At 46.3% G+C, this 20,149-nt stretch overlaps 3 protein-coding genes across 3 annotated transcripts; 1 reads left to right on the top strand and 2 right to left on the bottom strand.

Moving 5' to 3' along the window:
• Positions 1-1,350: 1,350 nt before the first annotated feature.
• atad3 (ATPase family AAA domain containing 3) lies at positions 1,351-12,059 on the bottom strand. The gene is made up of 16 exons (XM_064304822.1): positions 11,709-12,059; positions 11,102-11,178; positions 10,418-10,519; positions 10,245-10,304; positions 9,994-10,063; positions 9,023-9,188; positions 8,643-8,712; positions 8,336-8,491; positions 8,068-8,124; positions 7,673-7,798; positions 6,998-7,122; positions 6,638-6,689; positions 6,201-6,271; positions 4,670-4,837; positions 3,612-3,720; positions 1,351-2,899 (listed from the first exon to the last, which is right to left on the bottom strand). The coding sequence occupies exons 1-16, from the start codon at positions 11,899-11,901 to the stop codon at positions 2,354-2,356; spliced, it is 2,148 nt and encodes a 715-aa protein (XP_064160892.1). The 5' UTR covers positions 11,902-12,059; the 3' UTR covers positions 1,351-2,353.
• Positions 12,060-12,970: 911 nt separating this feature from the next.
• On the bottom strand, positions 12,971-14,804 carry mrpl20 (mitochondrial ribosomal protein L20). Its single transcript, XM_064304641.1, has 4 exons — positions 14,661-14,804; positions 14,275-14,385; positions 14,039-14,116; positions 12,971-13,610 (listed from the first exon to the last, which is right to left on the bottom strand). Exons 1-4 carry the CDS (start codon positions 14,745-14,747, stop codon positions 13,437-13,439), a joined length of 450 nt encoding a protein of 149 aa, XP_064160711.1. The 5' UTR covers positions 14,748-14,804; the 3' UTR covers positions 12,971-13,436.
• A 77-nt stretch (positions 14,805-14,881) lies between these two features.
• On the top strand, positions 14,882-19,871 carry sdhb (succinate dehydrogenase complex, subunit B, iron sulfur (Ip)). The gene is made up of 8 exons (XM_064304639.1): positions 14,882-15,015; positions 16,018-16,151; positions 17,818-17,903; positions 18,119-18,255; positions 18,382-18,498; positions 18,758-18,860; positions 19,050-19,171; positions 19,394-19,871. The coding sequence occupies exons 1-8, from the start codon at positions 14,905-14,907 to the stop codon at positions 19,472-19,474; spliced, it is 891 nt and encodes a 296-aa protein (XP_064160709.1). The 5' UTR covers positions 14,882-14,904; the 3' UTR covers positions 19,475-19,871.
• Positions 19,872-20,149: the final 278 nt, after the last annotated feature.

Genomic DNA, 20,149 nt, shown 5'->3' with positions numbered 1-20,149 from the left:
CACACACACAGCCACGAAGCATACAGGCAGTAGTTCAGTCACCATGTTCATAGCATTACTTTCTTAAGGGAGAACAATTACAAAGCAAACACTGCAGCTATGAAGAATAGTTGTTCTATTACAAATAAAACATTCTTACATTAATCAAATGGGTAGAAGTTAGACTATGGTTAATGATCAAAAGATTTTGCGAAAACTAAAAAATGAACAAAGCCGAATATTTGTTCTGAAAGCAGTATAGGCACGACAGGGTAAATACAGGAAAACACCATCAAACGATGAAAGCACTGAATCATCTTCAGTCTTCAGTACTGTCATACTTTACAGGGGAATAATACAGTAGATCTTGATGGCAGCTTCGTTCATCGTGTTAAATATCCTCATTCCTGTATAAGGAACCCGGGTGGGAGCTGTATGATCACAGCACCACAGACACACTGTTGAGTAAAGATAACAGGAAATGTGTGATTAGATATTAATAACTCCAGCTACCAAAAAAGCCTTCCAAAATGTGAGTGCTGCAATAATTTAAGAAGGGACAGGGTTTGCACCAACAAACGTCACATTCTACTACCATTATGATAGTATTGTACAGAAAGGCTCCTGCTCATCCACACACACCAGGCAGATATATGCTGGTCATAAGCCTCCAAGTCCACTTGCTCCCGAGCTATACCCTGCTCTTTATTTCCCTCATTGCTGTCTGGGGGAGTACAACCTGAAGTCTCAGATTTTATAGCCTTTCAAACTAATTGGCACCCCTCCATCGTTCCACCCACAAAACTATAATCTGGCAACCTCAACTTTATCCCCATTTCGTGGACGGCTTACTCATGTTGTGTATGTATTTATGTGTGTATATGTATATATACTGTGTGTATATAAAATATTGTGTGTATACATACAATAGGGACCTTGTCTGAGGACACTACCAAGGTGTTTTTGTTATTTATCCTGGTCCTGGTTGTTTTCATTGTGTATCAAAGAATAGTGCAATTGTGATACTCCAATTACACTTCTTATGCAATAATACATTATTCAGAGCGAGGGGAGCTTGTTAGGAAGGCATTTCCACCAGAGTCACCAGACCTGAACCCAACTGAACATCTGTGGGAGCAGCCTAAGAGGGAGAAGGTCAAACATCAAATAACATAAACAGAACATTTCTGGGAAGCGTTGAGAAAGTGTTGGGATGAAATGGAAGATGAGACGTTGCATAGGCTGGTGGAATCGATGCCAGGTGGTAACCAAGGTGAAAGGCAGACACACCGAGTACTAACAAGTTTTGACCTTCAATAAATGTGGAACACTTTTTTGATTTATATTATTAAAAAACAATGTATTCTTCAGTAAGAGGGACAGGGTATCATAATTGTATTGGCCCTTGATAAACAATGAAAACAATCAGACTTTTGGTCCACAGTGGATAATATACACACACAGACACACACTACACATATATGGAAAACACACAGGTAGTTTAAGGCTTTCCATCAATTTGTCAATCACAAATACCTTCAAAAGTTATTTTTAATAAACTTTGAAAAATCCATGTTAATATCTGAACATTTCTTTCAATAGTGTTATCATAAAATAAACTAAATAATATTTACTCAAAATGTCAATCCTCCCTGCAGCCCTGAAAAGGGTACTTAAATGAGAAATTATTACATTTTAAAAACTTGGACATGGCACCTGAAACACTTAGTGCGAATGGGCAGATTGGCAGCACTAGCAGTATTACCAAAACAGTGCTTTTCAGCCACGAGAGACGTGAAAAATGTATATTGTATTGTGCAGTTTTGAGCATGTTTTCAGGTTTATGACAATCTTGTTAGTACGGTTCTTTGGAAGTCAGTGTGGCTCCACTCTATACGAACTACTGTGCTACTGTGAGTGTTTTGACAGCTGGGCCTTGGGGTATACACGGTCACACTGCAGCCTCTTAGAAACTGAAGCAAAATGTTTTATTTAAAACATACGTCTCTCATTTTAAATAATTCTTCTTTCATTCCCTCTCACTCGGTCTCCCAGTATTGGTACTCAAATGTGAATCAGCGCGCATGCACACACACACGCATGCACACACACACGTGCGCACACACGCACGCGCGCGCGCACACACACACACAGATCTTCTCAGTCACTCACAATCCTTTTCTTTCCTTCTCTAAGCTGGAATGTCAGACAGACAGAAACTACTGAGATGGTAACAGGTGCGTAATTTAATCATAATGACTCACTGCAGCGGCCCCCCCCCACCCCCGCCTCAGGCTGTACAGACTCCCCATAACGGGCCGCTCCAGCATAACTTTGACACCGCCCCGCTCACCGTTGTAAGCCCTACTGTGTCTCAGACAGGGGTCCCGTCTTTGGGTGGGACCTCTGCCGTCGTTTTACTCCCAGTATCTGCCCCCCCCTCCTGTGGAGGGGTGGCCCCTGCCCCCTCTTTGCTCTGTTCATCCTCCTTCCTGCCCCCAAGTTCTGCCCCGTCCTCAGCAGGCGGGGGCGTGCTGTCCTGGGGCACCCCCGGGGTGGTTGGCGCAGCGCTCCCCTCCGCAGCCAGGGCGGCGCTCTCCTGAGTGTCCTGGGCCAGTTCGATCACCTCCTGGGCCAGCGGGACCCCCTCCTGGGGCGAGGGGAGCCCCGCACCGCCCCCGCTTTCTGCCCCCGTCAGGGGCGGCACGTCGGCCCCAAGGGCCCGTGGGACGTCCTCCAGGGGCAGGTTGAAGCCCATTTTCCCCATGCCGTCCGGCCCGCCCTCCTGCCCTCCTGCCGTGCCGGGCGTCTCCCTCTGCAGCCAGTCCATCTTCTGGAGGTGCTGGCGGACGGCGTCTTCCACCCGCGCGTCAATCATGGCCTCGGTCAGAACGCCGTCCTCCGAGGAGTACGCCGCGGCCTGCGGGGGGGGGGGCGGGGCGCGTCGGGCAGAAGAGAGGAATTAAATGAAAAGACAAGTACGACTAAAAATATTTACCGAAATTACACTCAGACTGGTTTTTCGTGAAGAATGACATTCGCTTAAAAAGAATTCCACCCTCGTGGAATTCGTGGAGTGCGTTTCGTTTTGTTTTTAAGGAGGAGGTGAAAAGACTGTTTCAGCTCAATGCCTCCTCGGGTGAGCGCTGTTATTCTGCCCGCGGCCCGTATCTCAAACTGTGACCAGAGGTGATGAAACAGAGATTACCAATCAGTGACTCTAATTCAGCGGCGTGACTATCCAGCTCCAAACTGTTATTTCTTTCAGAATTTTTATTTTCACGTGCAAACTCTTCCATGCTCCCCCCCCCCCCCCCCACACATAAAAATCTTGCTAGATCACTGAAAACAGACAAAATCTTGAGGAGAATTAAAACTATTTTTTTAAATAAAAAAATTATACTCAATCTCCTTGACTTACTCCCTCCCTGATACTCCCTCAGGGTTTTGCAAACACAGAGGTCTGGCAGTCCTTTAATATTAACGATCTACAACAAGCAGCTAAGCTATTGGACGATTTCAGTCTCACCCCAATTTGTTCTGGCACACAGACCGTAGCAGAGGCAGGTAAACAGAGGCACTAGAAGTGGAGAACTACACAGAGAGAGGGACAGAGAGTGAGAGGCACACACCTGCCAGGCCACGCCCAGTTTGGAGATCTCTCTTCCCGACATGCCCTCTGCGCGGTGGGCGATCTCCGAGCACTTCTGCCCGTAGTCAAACTGCGCCAGCTTCATCCGCCTGGAGGGGGAAGCAGAGAGCAAGAAGAGCATTTCTCACTGGCGCCTACCGACCTCTCTCTCCATCACAGCGATTCCCAACCTTTTTCCTTCTGCGGCACACTTTCCAAATTTACAGAATCTCATGGCACAGCACGGCGACAGAAAAAAACCGTGAGTGACGGATGGACTGACGTTGATGTGACGTGCCAGCAGCAGGCCTAAATGTTCTTTTGGGGTTTTAATTAAGCGATATGCATTTTAATGACATTTATTTTGGCTTTTGTGAATGGGATTTGTTCATTTAGGTTTTTTAAAATTCATTTGAACATTAACATTTATTTTAAAAGGATTTTTCACACCTCACCTGACGGCACACCAGAGTGCCGCGGCACACCGGTTGGGAAACGCTGCTCTATTACATATATTAATAAACCCTATTACACCCATTTCAGAACACCGCAATTAAACACTATTTTATGAGCATCTGATCCAGTCCTGGGTATTACTAATAAATCCATTTCTTTTTTTTAACAACTAGTTATCACCTTGATGCCTATAAATAGTGCCTGATAAGAAAGAACAAAGCAATTAATTCGCCATGTGTCAAAATGGTGCTGTGCTTATCCTATACGCTGTCACTGCACTGAGTAATTGTGATTCAAAGAGGAAGTACGTTCTCTTTGTCTAAAAAATAAAAATAGATACAACTGCCAGGGTGACAGAGCATTAAAAACTCTGCGGAGAATATTTTGGACGAGGCGCGTGTTGCTCGTTCGAGAGGATTTCACAGCGTTTCGGAGCGGGGCGTAATATGTGGGTCACGCCAGCAGGGAGGGACGAGGACGACCCCGGGAGCCGGGCCTAGTTCCTCGTCTAGTCGTCAACGCCGCCGCGGCGTACCCCCCGGGGCGCTAAAACGTAGCGTGGCCCAGTTTGCGAGCGGCGCGCTGCGGCGAGGCCGAACTCACTGTCGCCCCCCGGTGGCCGGCTGCAGGACGTATCTGTCGAAGTACAGCCGCACCAGCCGCTCCCGCTCCTCCGGCCCCGGCAGCGCGAAGTTCACGATCTCGTCGATCCGGTCGTTTATCGCCCAATCAAACTGCTCCGGCTGATTACTGGCCAGCACCAGCATGAACCTGGGAGGCAAGGAATTACTCTCTTAACACAGACAAAAATAACGCTCCAGCCATTCTCTGAGTACTTCACAAACGAGTACACACATTCAATTTTACTAGAAAATGAGGTCATTAAAAAAAATTTTTTAATAGAAGCAAGAAACCACAGTGCCCGTATCCTATGTGATATACCAGCAATATTTTGTGGCAATGACCCAATTTCACTCTTATGTTACACAATAAGCAATGCATTATATAATGGGACAGACTGCAGGGTAGACTTCAGGCTGTTATTAATGGGGCGACGGCTGCCGTAGCAAGGTGTAGGGGATGCAAAGTTAGAGGTGTAACTGCCGACCGCAGCAAACGAAGAGGGGCCAATTAGGGAGTAGACCCAAGACACCTATGCAGGGAGAGTAACTAGCTGTGCCATTACCTCAATAATAGCCAAGATAAAAATACACAAACCACTGTAGAACAACTGCAAGGTACCAGACTGACTGCAAGCATATTTACTTATGTAACAAAGTGCAGGGCGTCTCAGGGAGGAAGCTGCACTCCCTTGGTCTTGCCACAGCTTTTCTCCGGCAATCCCACAATGCAAAGTATTGTTCACAGTGCGATATTTTGAAATAAGGTCATTGTTTCCAGCTAATGTTTCTGGCACTTAAAGCAAATTGGTATGCAACAGCCAACTGAAAAAGAATGTTGGACTGCCAACCTGCTATTGTGAGGGCTCTCCTCAATATTTTTTTGAACCAATCAGAGCACTGAATCAAGCATATAAGTCAAGTGACTTGTTTCTGTGCCCCAATTGGAGGATTTCCAAAAATATTTTCCACTAAGGGTGCCATTTTCCAATTTTTTTTTTCTTTTTCAGATCTCGGACCAATGACTGGTTGAAACAGTTGCTGGTATATGCACTTGCTCAAATAGTTTCCTTCAAGCAGCACTGTTCTGGGAAATGGTGTCAAAAGAAAAATTTAAGCTCATTCAATGTCTCTTGAGTAACAAAGGTAAGAGACATTGAATGAGCTTACAACATTTTTATTTCAATGTCTCTTACTTTTGTGACTCATCAGCATTTCAAAGAAAAAAGTTATCTTTCATATTTAGGAAACACTCTTGCATATACATCCTGCATAGAAAATGCATTCCATGCTCTTATGTTCATAACCTAGTTTCAAAAATGCCATTCAGAATACATTAATTAAATAATAGTCTACAAGCAAGGCAAGTTTTATGGGAACAGCCAAAGATCGAATGCAAAAGAAAATGTATAAATCACCGATAAAAGCCTTTTCCATATAGAACAGCTGCCACACTGGCAATGACTAGTACAAAGTGTGTAAAAGAGAAGCGTGTGTAAAAGTAAAGGACTGACTTGTTGCTCTGCTCGCCTGTGCGATAGAGGAATGCATTTAAGGTGGCTCTGAGGTCTTCACTGATCCTCTCCTATGAAACAAAACCACACGTCACTAAAAGGCACACACACATGCACACGCACGCACACACACACACACACACACACTCACTCACACACACACACGCGCACACACACACGCACCACGCACATGACACGAACCACACGTGCAGCATGCACGCACACAGCACAACACACACTCCACTCATACATGCCTGCTCAAACACACACAGGCACACAGCTCACTTGCGAAGACACACGCGCTGCACCACAAGAGCACACGCACACACACACGCACGCACACACACACATGCATGCATGCACACACGCGCGCGCGCACGCACACACACACACACACTCCATATAACAAGCTCTGCTCAATACACAGGGAGGCTCACAGTGGCTCTCTTGCGAAGGAATGCGTCGGCTTCGTCTACGAAGAGCAGCAGGCTGTCAGAGAGGAGAACCCAACGTTAGCTCATGTCTTCTTACAAAATGGCCCTACGGTTCCTTATTCATTATTCTGATGAAACATTACACGACAATAATATTAAATCATTGCTACTCACTGAATGCAGTCAGAGAAGGGCACATACAAACATGCTTACATGAAAGAACAATTTGCCTGCAATCAGCTTTCTAAATGATTCATTATTGTCACTGTGGAAACGCATGAAGGAGCACTTAAAGTATAACTCTGTGGAGGAGGCCAGGGGGTTAGGGTTATTAAGGACTGTGCCAGGGTGCGTGTTCAGTACCCGCGGCGACTGGTGTTGGCCCAGTCGAAGACCTTGTGCATGGCAGTCACACCGCCACGTCCCATGGGCGCTACGTCTCCACCCGTCATGATCGCGTAATCCATCCCAGAATGCACCGCCAGCTTCTGCTCAACACACAGGTCACATGCATTTTAACCACAATCAATTCCACAGCGTGCCTTTGAAAAGTTGGATAGAAAATGTGCTACTGTTATTTACCGCGACGTGACATTTTCATAAACCAAACAACGCTACACGGAAAGTGCAGATAACTGGTTATGGCTTTCATCAATTCAGGTCAGTAATCAACAACACAATGTCCCCATTGTGCTTTTGTGAATTTTTATGCCCATTACCCCATCTAGTGGTGCATTCATACATTACAGATATGTCCAAACAAAAAATTAGCTCAGAAATAGGTAGAAGTTCAAGATCGTCTACGGGGCTCAGGTTTCTCATAAAAATACATTAAGAGTCATATTAAACTCTTCTGTAACAGTCATTTTAATGTTATATAGGTCCTGAACTGCTGAAATGATTGTTCTATTCAACCAATCACAAACTTTCAAATCTGTGTCCATTATCTCACAGCAACTCATCTCTTCAAGTTGTATTTGATGTATTCACTGGATATTTTAATGGTGGCGCCAAATGTCTGCCACACAGGTAGCCCACCTTGGCAAAGAGCGTCTTGCCAGTTCCAGGCGGGCCGTACATCAGGATGTTCCGGTACAGCCCGCGGTTCTGACGGGTGTTCCGGGTTGCTATGGCGATGTCACGCACTCGCTCTTCCAATGACGGCTACAGAGTGAGAATAACAGACAGAAACAAACAATAAATATGAATACAGACATTTTACAGAATATTTCTAAAGCGTAAACTGTAGCCCTGTAGTAGTGATCCATTGTGCAGTTTGCAGCTCTAATATCTGCACTGGGTGTTATTAGTCGCTTTGTAAAAGGGTGCTGAAAATTGTGTTGTTGTGACATTGTGTAGCTGTGTTGAAAATTGTGTTGTTGTGACATTGTGTAGCTGTGTTGTGTAGCGTTTTCTATAGAACAGATACTCACACTGAGCACCACTCCCTCCAGGGCATCCTGAGGCTTGCTGGTCAAACGCTTCGTCATCTGAAAGGCCGAGGAAAAGCAGGACCATCATTAGCGTTCAAACACCTGTGGCTGCTGGTGCTAGAGTTACCCAAACACAAGGACACAGTCCTCCCATCCCGAGTTTGAGACTGAGGTATGGGACGAAAGATTCTCACTGCCACGTACGTTATGTGCATACCACCAATAAAGATCACCTGGCCTGACTGAGAGATCCGACACGCTGTCCTACCTTGACTGGGTGCTTGATGGCCTCAGCCACGGTGATCCTGGACGTCTCCCTGACCAGCGACGGCTTTCCCAGCCGAGCCTCGATATAGCGCCCTGCCACGGCCGTGGCGTTCCGCGCGGAGTACACGCCCACAGCCAGCAGGGTCAGCCCAGCAACCTGCGGGAAGCTCATGTCATTACAAAAACCCACAGGATGTGATGGGGGCAGGCATCAACACCATGGTAACGGTAACCAAAACAATAATAATCAGTTAATAATCATGCTCTCAACAGGCTTTCGGGCAGCAGGACTGAGGCCTCTCTCTCACCGTCGCTGTGACTTTGTCCCAGTCCGACACGAAGGCCCGAAACCCCTCCCCGAAAACTGCACCCGCGGTCCTGAGGAAAGAGAAACAATCAGCTCCTCATCCACCCAGTCTGAGCCCTTTCTCCGCCCGCAGCTCACACGACTGACTGAACACAAGAGCATTACACCAGGGCTGCCCAACCCTGCTCCAGGAGATCTACTGCCCTGTAGGTTTTTACTCCATTAGGGGTGGAAAATATAACCTACAGGATGGTAGACCACCAGGAACGTGGGTATGCAATGTAAGGTACAGCCAGACACACTCAGCCTCACTCTCACAGAGCCAGGCCCACCGCCCCACTACTGCACACCGTGCGGCACCTCCCCCCCCCCACCACTCACCGGATCGTCTCCAGGACCGTCTGCCGGTGCTCGGCCGCTTTGAGGCGGATCTGCTCGCGGATGATGTCGGCGTTCTCCCGCTCGGTGCGCGCGCGGGCCTTGGCCTCCGCCTCCACGCGCAGCAGCTCGTTCTTGTGCCGCAGCTCCATCTCGTGCTCGATGGTCGCTAAGCGGCAGACGGGAGGCAGTTTTGGCGGGTAAACGGAGGCTCGTGTGGCTAATGGGCACCGTGCGCAATCTCACACGTGCGCTTATATTTTAGGCTTCTCCCAAGCAATTTTTCCTACAGTCATTCTTATATGCTGTGAGGCTACAGTGCCCCAATATGGCAGATCAGTTCCAAAATGCAGTTGTGATTGTGTAGATATTAACTGTGTGTTCTCCAAATTGCAGGAGAATTGTATGAACTGAGCACTAAGTACCCTGAAATAGCTCCACCATGTGGCTAGTCAGGCTAATTTTCACCCGGCTCTTTCTGTGCAAGACTGTGCTATCATTGTGCAAAATTATGTCAAAATCAAACCGGGTGGTTTTGCTGTCACTTCCAAAAAATGTTGGGACACAAAATAAAACCAGCAAATACAACAGGGTGCCTCCCACCAGAGGTGCTTGGCCCCTTACTAATGTACCCCAGCCACAATGCAGCCAGAATGAGAGTAACTACAAAGACACTACAGCATTAAACAGTACCATAATCAAATAAGAAGAACGAGAGTGCAGCCAAATTATGAAGAGCAACAACTGCTTGAAACTGCTCAAGTTGCAGGGTTTACAAAAAAGCAACAATTACATTCAACATGGCACCATACTTAAAGTGGCTAAAACGGAACGGACAGAGCTTAAAGTAAACCACACCAGAATTCCCACAAGGACCGAGTGATCCGATTCTGGATATCTTGCAAAAGATGGGTCTGTTTTGAGCACACGTACCCCTACAGAAACCCGACAGCGTCAGCGGGACAGTGCCGTACCTTTCCTCATGGCCTCCTGCTTCAAAACGGATTCCTCTTGTTTGCGCAGATTCTCCTCGTTCAGGGCTTGCTACGGACACAGAAAAGAGGAGTCAGCCAGAGAAATGGCCACACAGACATCATTTCACAATTTTATCCTCTTGATCTTAATGGGAACAGGCCATGCTCTGAAATTACAATGTCACTTTCAGCCTAAAAAGCATCACACACTACATTCACGTTACATTGAATACATAAGAAGTGGAACTCACCTGCTGTCTTAGCTGATCCTCGTACCTCTGTCTGGCCAGCTGGTCCTGGTACTTCGCCCTCTAGGGGTGGCAGAGTGACACAATTATTAACTCCCCTTTACCCAGTCTGAGATGCATCCCTAAGGACACGGCAAGCAGCGAGTTCAGTAAACACTGCTTCATTGGCACCTCACCGATTGATGCTGCTTGGTCTCCTCCACGACCGTTTTCCTCCGCTCCTCACCCTGGATGCGAATTTGGTCACCTTTCAGCTGCTCCAAAGCAGCCTCATACTCCTGTGGGCACACCAGAGGATGAACATGAACGGTGAGGTAAGAAGGGGTAAAAAAAAAAAAAAAAAGCAGTAGGATAAGCAAACCAATGGATTGAAAGAGGCGGGTCATGACACTGACCTGTTCTCTTTTATACTACACACAATATACAACCCCCCCAGCATCATTTATTCTTTTATGGGCCCACTGTCCACCTTAGGTACAGTCCATGGCACAAGAATACAATACAGAAGCACACAGCTGCTTATGATCCGAGTAAGGAGATGGAGTGATGACATGAGTCTGGGGTTGCTTTCGCAAATGACCTCCAGAAGCCAAAGTCATGGCTTCACTGTTACATTACACTGGATAAGAACACTACCAACCAGAGCCAGCCCTAGGGCGTTGGTGCCCCAAAACAAGCAATGTTGTTGTGTCCCCAAAGTGCCCCAACATAAATCACACCCAGCACTTGAACTTGAACTGTGTGTCCCAGGGATGGTTGTGGCTCTAGACATCTGCTTATGCCTCTGCTACGGACTCACATACACACAAAAGCTCAATGAGAGACCGGCAAGCAGAGTCAAGGAGTTTGAGAAGTCCCACCTTGATTTTACTCTGATGTTCCATTTGCACAGACTGCTCCTGCATGCGCGCCAGTTCCAGCGCCTCCTTTGCATGACCTGTAGGGGAACATCAGCCCACCAATTGGGAAAGTCGGTATTCACATTAAGAGTTGAAGTCATATGTCATAATCGCAAATCAACTATTTAACCGAGAAAACAGCTACAATTGGTCCACGGTTCTGATTGATTTAAGCATGAATTTAAAGCCAGATAAGCTTAGGTCCAGCCAGATAAGAGTGGTGTGCTAGTGACAGCTGAGTGTTCTGGAATGACCTTTGAACCGTTCACCTTGGATAACCCGTCGTATCCTACCAACATCACACGTGTGCCCATGCTCACTAGCTAAACAAATAATGCCACACAAGAAAATACACCGGCACGTTCTTCGGCCTAGCATTATGAGATGAATGATATAACTGGCCACGCTCAATCATTCATTCCCCTCCGCTACTCTCAGTCATTCTATCATCACTCCTGAAGGGAGAGACAGCGTAGTTGCGCGGTACAGCATCCATTCCCGAACCTACTTTACTCTTCTCTCATGGTTTCCTTCACATGGTTCAAACCGTTTTTACTTCGGTACTTACGCGATTTATCCAGCTCCTTGGCCGCTTGGGCCGCTCGCTCTAGCCCGGTCGGATCGAAGTTACTCCATTTGTCCTTGGGTTTATCCCCGCCACTTCCCCCCGAACCCCCGGCCGGCGGAGGGGGTGGTGGTGGTACTGGAAGACCCGGGGGCGCATCGGACTGCCCCTTATTCAAGCCGAACAGCCAGGACATATTTTGGCAGTTTAAACGATGTCAGCCTGGTTCGGCGCGGGCGACTGATCCTTGGCTACAACCTGACTATGACAGGGGATTTCTTGCACACACCGCTACCGCCACACTCGTGTCACGTTGCGACCATCTGCGCCTGTGCAACCTTTACCCTTGAATTAAACCTCCTCTTGGTTGGCTATTATAAGAGCCTATATCGCTCCATTGGTTTTTTATGTTTGAATGTAAAATTTAACCACACCCACTACGGAAGTGTGGCGGCCGCACAGGGATAAAAAACCTTTAACGTTTTATAAATGTCGATTAATAACGCTCAACGAAAGTCTTGCAAAATAAAATTGTATAGGTTACATCATATATGGCGGCCAAAGGTGTGGAGGGTTTGTACAAAAAAGCAAAATATAGTATCCCGGATTATTTTTAATAATAATTGTTTATCATGTGCTATCATGTGAATGGACCAGTAGCATCAATCATAATCATAATAACCTGGCACCGGACTAAAACATGCCTATTCAGCCTGCAACTTGGTTGCCAAGGCGCTGACCTACTCTGCGCCTAGCACCCAGTACCTCATCACTCCAAATCATGAATGGAATTGAAAAGGGGTATTGCTGTTATAGATCATTATTAAGCACTACCGTAGGTTCATATGATGTAATGCTGTTCTTATACATTTTTGATAATGTGTTCATATTTGCATGATGTAGTTGTAATAATGATGAACTGTCCTTGTATGTCATATATATAATTTATATTTCATGGATGTCAAAGTATGTTTACAATAGGGGGGGAGGGATTCAGTACAAACACAACCAATGTGTAGCATCCACCCGGCAACCTCAGTGACTAAGGCAAGATTGAGATACCCAGGCTGGATATTCTGCCATGACACCAGGAAACATGTTTAACTGTGACCACAAAACGCACTCTTCCTAAAATCATGAATAATATTCCAATTAAAAAAGACCCCAGTTTTGTTTAAATTTTCCATGGTAATCCTCAATTCACAATATATTATTTCCTAAAATGAGTGATGCTCCTGATTAAATTAAGAGAAAAAACAATGTGATAACAAAAAATTGTTTTATTGATTGCTTCAACATTCTTGAGTTATTCAAGGAAAGCAAGTACACAGGTGTTTATAAGTAATGCAACAACAGAGCACAAAGAATGTCAAAGATCAGACATCACAGGTAAAAAAAAAAAAAAAAAGTCAAACGTCTCCGCCAGTCTACCTATTGACCAGTGGCCATTTTATCTGAATATTGCTGTTCGCTACTGGATGATTGAGAACAGTCTGGGTGCACCTGAGTGGCCAGTGCAGATGGCAGTCAAACTGGAACCTTCTCATCCGTATCCCTGGTTACACGCTGCGGAGATGAAGCCCTGCTGCAGCTGTGCTTAAGTGGCCAGTGTGAGCAGCGACTGAAGGAGCTCAGTACAGCTGGGGAATGAGGTGGGCTCACACTGTGGCCCACTGGCAGAGGACAGGAAGACAACCGCACTCAACCAGTTGGGGCTGAGGGGGGACAGGGTTAGTGAGACTGGACAATGCGGGAAAAGACGCCGGCGGGTTCTTTGCCGTCGCCGAGCGCCGCTCGAAACCCCTCCTCCCGCCGTGCCTTGGCCAGCGCGGCGAGGGAGAGGAACGAGCGCGGCTCAGTTATCGCCAAGTCGCTCAGGATTCGTCGGTTCACCTGCACGTTGGTCTGAGGCAGGAAAAGAGCGGAGAGACCATCAGTATGATTCCACACGGAATTTAACAGTTAGAAGAATGACAGCAGACAGCAGCCTCAAAGAATAGGTGAGGGGAGTGTTACTGTTATGACACAAGGAAGCAAGATCATCACCACTCAACCAGACCACAAGGCCCTTCAGCCCTCTTAAAATAATTATTAGCAACTTAATATGATCTGTTATACTGACTATATTTGTTAAGCAATAAAAGTCAATCATTCAGATTTGGTGTAACCAGAAGTTCCATTTACAATGTGATGTCAGTGTTTACATGAACTGATATTTTTCGTCTATAGGCATCTTTGTGTTAAGTGATATATTTAACTTTTGCACTGAAAATACATCTTATTTACTGAACATTCTGACTTAAACACAAGATCCTGTTAATCGAAGCACATACCTTCACTAGGTTGTGGATGAGTGCTGGATACTTCATACCATGCTCCCGGGAAGCAGCAGCGATGCGGGAAATCCACAGCTGAGAGAGATTAACTATTACTACTGATAGTGATTAACAATAAAATTACTCAATCCGGTTCTCATTTCTACAGCAATAACCTACGAAACCAGCGGATACATTACATTGCAACCACCGCCATGTTGCGATGATAGACAGTTAAATATGACTGGTGGTACCTGTCGCATGTGATGCCGTTTGGCCTTGCGTGCCTTGGTGGCGTACACAAACGCCCTGCGGACCGCTCTCACGGCCAGGCTATAACACCGATTCTTCCTTCCCCGAAAGTGCTGCAGGAGAGAAGGAGAGTATCATGGGACAAACGCCAGTGCAAAGCATTGGGGTCGATGGGTGATGGGAGATAACGTTAGAGATTCAAAGGCAAAGAAAATAACAGAAAGGGCTGTTAACAGTCCCCACCCAGCTTTCACGTTGGCAGTTTGTCATAACTGTCCACTCGCTTGCCATGTTATCGAGGAAGTTGTTCGAGGATGCTGTTTGTGAAGCCACATCAAGAAAAATAAACCAGATGAATAGTTCACGTTATGCATGCCGCTCATCTCACCCGTGCATTCTTCAGGACTTCTTGTACCCTCCAATATCGATCCGGCCCTCGGCTACGAATCCAACAAGATAAAGTAAGAAATACCATGTTTCCGAAACGTCGCCGTTGTTTTTTGTTTTGTATTTATGTACACTGACCTCTATACAACTTGCGCGGAGACACACTACACTACAGACGGTGCCATCGCCATAGAAATGACACGTGATAGTTACGTCAACAGTGTGCGTCAAGGACCGGAGCTCGGATGTGGGAGCGGAAGACTGATGACAGTTTCAGAGAACTCAAGATGTCGGTCGTATGTTTCTCCTTGAGCCGTTGCGGTTCCGTGCCATTATGTTCTCCTGCTGGACTTGTGGTAAGACTGGGCAGTGTGAAATAACGCATGTGATATTACGGGCTAAGAATAAATAAAGCTCATAGGAGCAAGTGACATTGAAGTAAGAGGAAACGAGACACGGGATATTGTGTCTTCGTCATTGAGTTTTTGCTGGCTGCTAGCTAGCTAGTGAGGTTAACTTGGACTACGTTAGCTAACTTGGCACGGTAGTCCAAACTGCTGATTGCTGTCACGGCTGTTGCTGCTCTCACTCTGAGGCTGTCTGAGTGTCCTGCGCAGTTTTACTACTACCTTTTATTACCTATTAAGAATAATAGGTGTGTTGGATTTAGGATCTAATGACTGGCTACGCTGGTTAAATTTCTTTTAAGTTGTGCCTTGACAGAACCGAAGTGATTAAATATTTGTAACCCTCAATATTGGTAAGTTAAGTTAAACGAGATGCCGTTATGCAAGTGTGATGATGTAACTGCTTACTTTTGATAAACAGCTACAGCTAGTCCTTGTAGTGATGTAACGCTGCTGCAGCATAGTCTTTTGTTCAGTAGGTGGTGCGGTTGTGTCAGTTGATGTGCTCATCATAAGAATCTCAGGCATTCGTTGTAAACACTGTTTGCTATTCAAGCAGTTTTATTTAAGTTCAGTTGTTTCAACACAGTTCTGCTTTTGTTAATTTTACCCGAGTATACATTGCTTTGCAAGTCTACGTATTTTCTGCCGTTGTTTTGTTAGTCACTTAGTTATAGCGCTGTGTCCTTCAGCACTATTTGCCTGTATTAAAATCACAGATCTAGGCATGAGGGTCAAAACATGTTTTCTATTTTACTGTGTGCTGTTACCTTGCACACTGATTTGAGTGGCATTTCTGGTGCATTGAAACCCTGAACTTTACCCCCATCCTGTCTGAAGTCCACATTGTAAAGACTGTCTCAGACAGTCATTCTGCTACTGAATCTGTTGATCAAGACGTGATATAGAGTGTGCGATCGGATTGATCAGCAAAGGCTTTCTTTCTTCCAGGCGGTGCGGTTTGCTCAAACAGCAGCCGCCCCCGCACCCCAGCCCAGAATTAAGAAGTTTCAGGTGTACCGCTGGGACCCGGACAGAGTCGGCGACAAACCGCGCATGCAGACCTATGAGGTCAACCTGAACGCGTGAGTGCGGCCGTGGTGACGTCCAGGAGGAATTTTGTTGAGTAGACATTAATTGCTTTCAGTGGAAATGGTTAATGGGTTAGAGCACCAGAAAGTCATGATTTTTCAAAATACGTTAAAATGTTATCTTGGAAAAAAACTGGGCTTGATTTTCATTTATTTAGTTACTAGAGCTATAATTATTTATTCTAGTCATTTTTAGTAATAAGTCACAGTGGATAGGTACGCTACATTTCAAAAAGTATGTGGACACCCCTTGTAATTAGTGGTTTCAGCCTCACACATTGCTAACAGGTGCATCAATTCAAGCATACAGCCAGGCAGGCTCCAGTGAAAAACACTGGCAGCAGAATCGGCCGGCATGTAATTGTCATAGGATGCCACCTTTCCAACAAGTCAGTTCGTCAAATTTTTTGCCCTGCTGGAGCTGCCCCAGTCAACTGTAAGGGCTGGTATTGTGAAGTAGAAATGTGTAACAGAAACAACATCCCAGCCGTGAAGCAGTAGGCCACAGAAGCTCACAGAACAGGAGAAAATGGTTTGCTAAGTTTGGTGGGGAAGAACTTGACTGGTCTACACTAACCCCTGACCTCTACCCCATCAAACACCTTTGGGGTGAATTGGAATGCCAACTGTGAGCCAGGTCTTACACCCCGCATCACTGTCCAACCTCACTGATGCTTTTTTGGCTGAATGGAAGGGAATCCCCACAGCTACGTTCCAAAATCTACTGGAAAACCTTCCCCGCAGAGTGGAGGCTGTTACAGCAGCAAAGGAGGGTATTAATGCCCATGTTTTTGGAATAAGATGTTCAACAAGTACATATGGGTGTGATGTTCAGGTGTCCACATACTTTTGGAAATGTAGTGTATGTCCACTAAGCAAATAAGAAATGTACTTGAACATGGAGTGCCTTCATCCTGAAGAGAAATACACATAGCATGCACATAGAATTAACAGTCAATCATAGCAAAAGTTGACCTTGTGCATCATAGTGTTTACATGGTGCTGAACTCAACCATAAGAGCAACATGAGCTTGCATTATTACTACTCAATGGCAGCATTGAGCATATGCTTTTCAGCAAAAACATTTTGTTGGTGATTTGTTAGCCACCTTTTGTGTGACTGTATGTAGCCCTTTCCTTTTTTAGAGCAGGCCTCTGCTAAAGGAAAGATCACGTTACTGTGTTAGCCAGCGCAAACTCAAAACAGAGTGGCTGCACATCAGGTTACAGAATGCCAATGCCCAAAGCTGGCCTCAGTTCTCTGCCAGATTGTGTTGTAACTGTTAGCCTTGTTTAATAACCAATGGCAAAGGTGCATGTAGTAAATATACTAGTGTGTGCACGTGTGTGTGCACGCATGCTTCTGGGCTGCACATATGCACAAACGGTAACTGCTGACGGGGAACACGCAATGGTTCTTTGAACGTAAACCCGGGGAACACAATTGACTGCCCATGTCAAGTGTTTATCAAACAAAACTAATGGTCATTATGAAGTGTGCTTAAATTGAACTTGACCTCCAGTATTTGAGTGACGTGCCGATGGTAGGATCAAGCGTTGATCTCAAAGTAAACTTCCCTTTTTTCAGAGTTAAACTTGTGTGATTAGCCATTGACGTGTCTGCGCTCTCCATGTCCGACCATGTCTCTCCTCCACCCAGGTGTGGCCCCATGGTGCTGGATGCTCTGATTAAGATAAAGAACGAGATGGACCCCACGCTTACCTTCCGACGGTCCTGCAGAGAGGGTGAGGGACTGGGGAACCATTGTGGGCAGGGGATGATATAAAGATCAGGGGCAGGAAATGGCTACGTGGTTTGTATAACCCATGTGCATACAGCACACCTGTATCGGGTCACTGTGAATTGTGCCGTGTGCTCTGCTTGTTTCCTGCGGGTGGGTTAGGGAATGGCACTGTATGAGACATGCTAATTAAGCCTTCTCCTGGGGGCGGGGTTTCAGGTATCTGTGGCTCCTGTGCAATGAACATCAATGGGGGAAACACGCTGGCCTGCCTCAACAGGATCGACACCAACACCAGCAAAGTGAGCAAGATCTACCCCCTGCCCCACATGTACGTCGTCAAGGACCTGGTGCCGGTGTGTATCTCCTCACTTCTCGTGACTGCGATGCTCTGAATTATTGCGTTTGTGTGTGGTCTCTGTTTATAAGAAGCATGGAGGCAGTCTGTTTAGTTCCCGGTATTCATCCTGCGTGTGTTACAGGACATGAGCAACTTTTACGCACAATACAAGTCCATCGAGCCCTTCCTGAAGAAGAAGGACGAGTCGCAGCAGGGCAAGGCGCAGTACCTGCAGTCGGTGGAGGACAGGCAGAAACTGGTACAGTATTGCGTCTGCACAAGAATAGGCACCCTGTGCAATGCCTGCGCAGTCCTGCAGCAGCTCACCTGCTGCATTGCAGGACCCAAAAGAAGCAACCCGCTGTTTGCGCACACTTTTTAAATGTGCTGGCCATTTTGTGACCCACTATAATTGACAAATTGGGGACAATATTTGTAATGGGTGATTATTTTGGGTTATTATAGATAAAATCTGAATTTTTCTCTCCAACAACAGTCTCTCTCTCTCTCTCTTCCAGGATGGGTTGTATGAGTGTATCCTGTGTGCTTGCTGCAGCACCAGTTGTCCCAGTTACTGGTGGAATGGAGACAAATACTTGGGTCCTGCCGTCCTTATGCAGGGTGTGTGTGTGTGTGTGTGTGTGTGTGTGTGTGTGGTGCCAGTCAGTCTGGGTAGCAAACCTACACAAATGTTAAATATGAACTGTTTGCAAATGGCAGCGTTCTGTGAGATTATTAGAGGTGTATTGCTTTTTCCGCTTGGAGTGAAGTGGTGTGATGCAGGTTTGTGTCTGCCGTCCTCCACCCAGGCTTATCGCTGGATGATCGATTCGCGCGACGAGTTCACAGAGGAGCGACTGGCCAAGCTTCAGGACCCCTTCTCCTTGTACCGCTGTCACACCATCATGAACTGCACCAAGACCTGTCCCAAGGTACCCCTGAGCTTCGCGTTCTGCTAACATCGGCCTTTGCGTTGTTCATAGCGGTGGTGTCGTTGTGTTCTATCTCCACCTCTAAACTGTGTGCACAGCAGTTCTGTCTTCTGCTTAGTAACACACAGGACACACTGGTTCTCCTCCCTCCCTCTCTCTCTCTCTCTCTCCCTCCCTCCCTCCCTCCCTCTCCTTTTCTCCTTTCTCTTACCCTCCCTACAGGGGCTGAACCCTGGCAAGGCGATAGCAGAGATAAAAAAGATGATGGCCATGTACAAGGAGAAGAGAAGTGCTGCAGCCTGAACGCTGACATCATGGCCAAAGACCCCACCACCCCTCCACTTATCAGCCCCGCCTCCATGAAGAAATCTTTACAATAATCTGAGTTCTTAAACAACGTGTAATATGTATTCAGGCACACTCCAGCACAGGTGATGCGGAATGTTGGGAAAGGTCCGCGCGGGATCACATGGATCTGTTATGTGTGTCTGCATGTGTGTGAATGAGAGAGCGAGTGAAAGGCCATGTAAATATTAAGCAGAATATGTGTGTTTTGTGCTTATTTGTAGCCTTGCAGATGTGTGCACTCGTGCAGTCATCAGAACAGGTTCAGATAGATACATGAAACATTACGTTCTTCCATTATATTGATTTTAAGACTTCTTGACGCTAAAATAAAAATAAATAAGGAAAGTTGAAATCCTCAGCTGGTCATTGCTTTCTGGAATTTGCCTGCTATGCTGTTGGGGTAAATCCAGTTGTGATCCACCATTGAAGACATCAGGGCACAGACTCTGTGGGCGGTGGGGGGGATTTGTGCAGGCCTTTTAAAGCAGATGTACAAAAACATTTTTTACTGTTAAAAGAAATGAACCAAAGGCAGCTAGGATCCTGTGGCATTAAATCTGTTTTGGCCCTGTGGCCACTTCCTGTGGTCTTAAGGTGGTTAACACAGTAATAGAGTCTGATCAACCAGTC

This window comes from Anguilla rostrata, chromosome 13, assembly GCF_018555375.3.
Source record: "Anguilla rostrata isolate EN2019 chromosome 13, ASM1855537v3, whole genome shotgun sequence".
Classification (NCBI taxonomy): Eukaryota; Metazoa; Chordata; class Actinopteri; order Anguilliformes; family Anguillidae; genus Anguilla; species Anguilla rostrata.
This window is presented reverse-complemented; position numbering and strand designations above follow the sequence as displayed.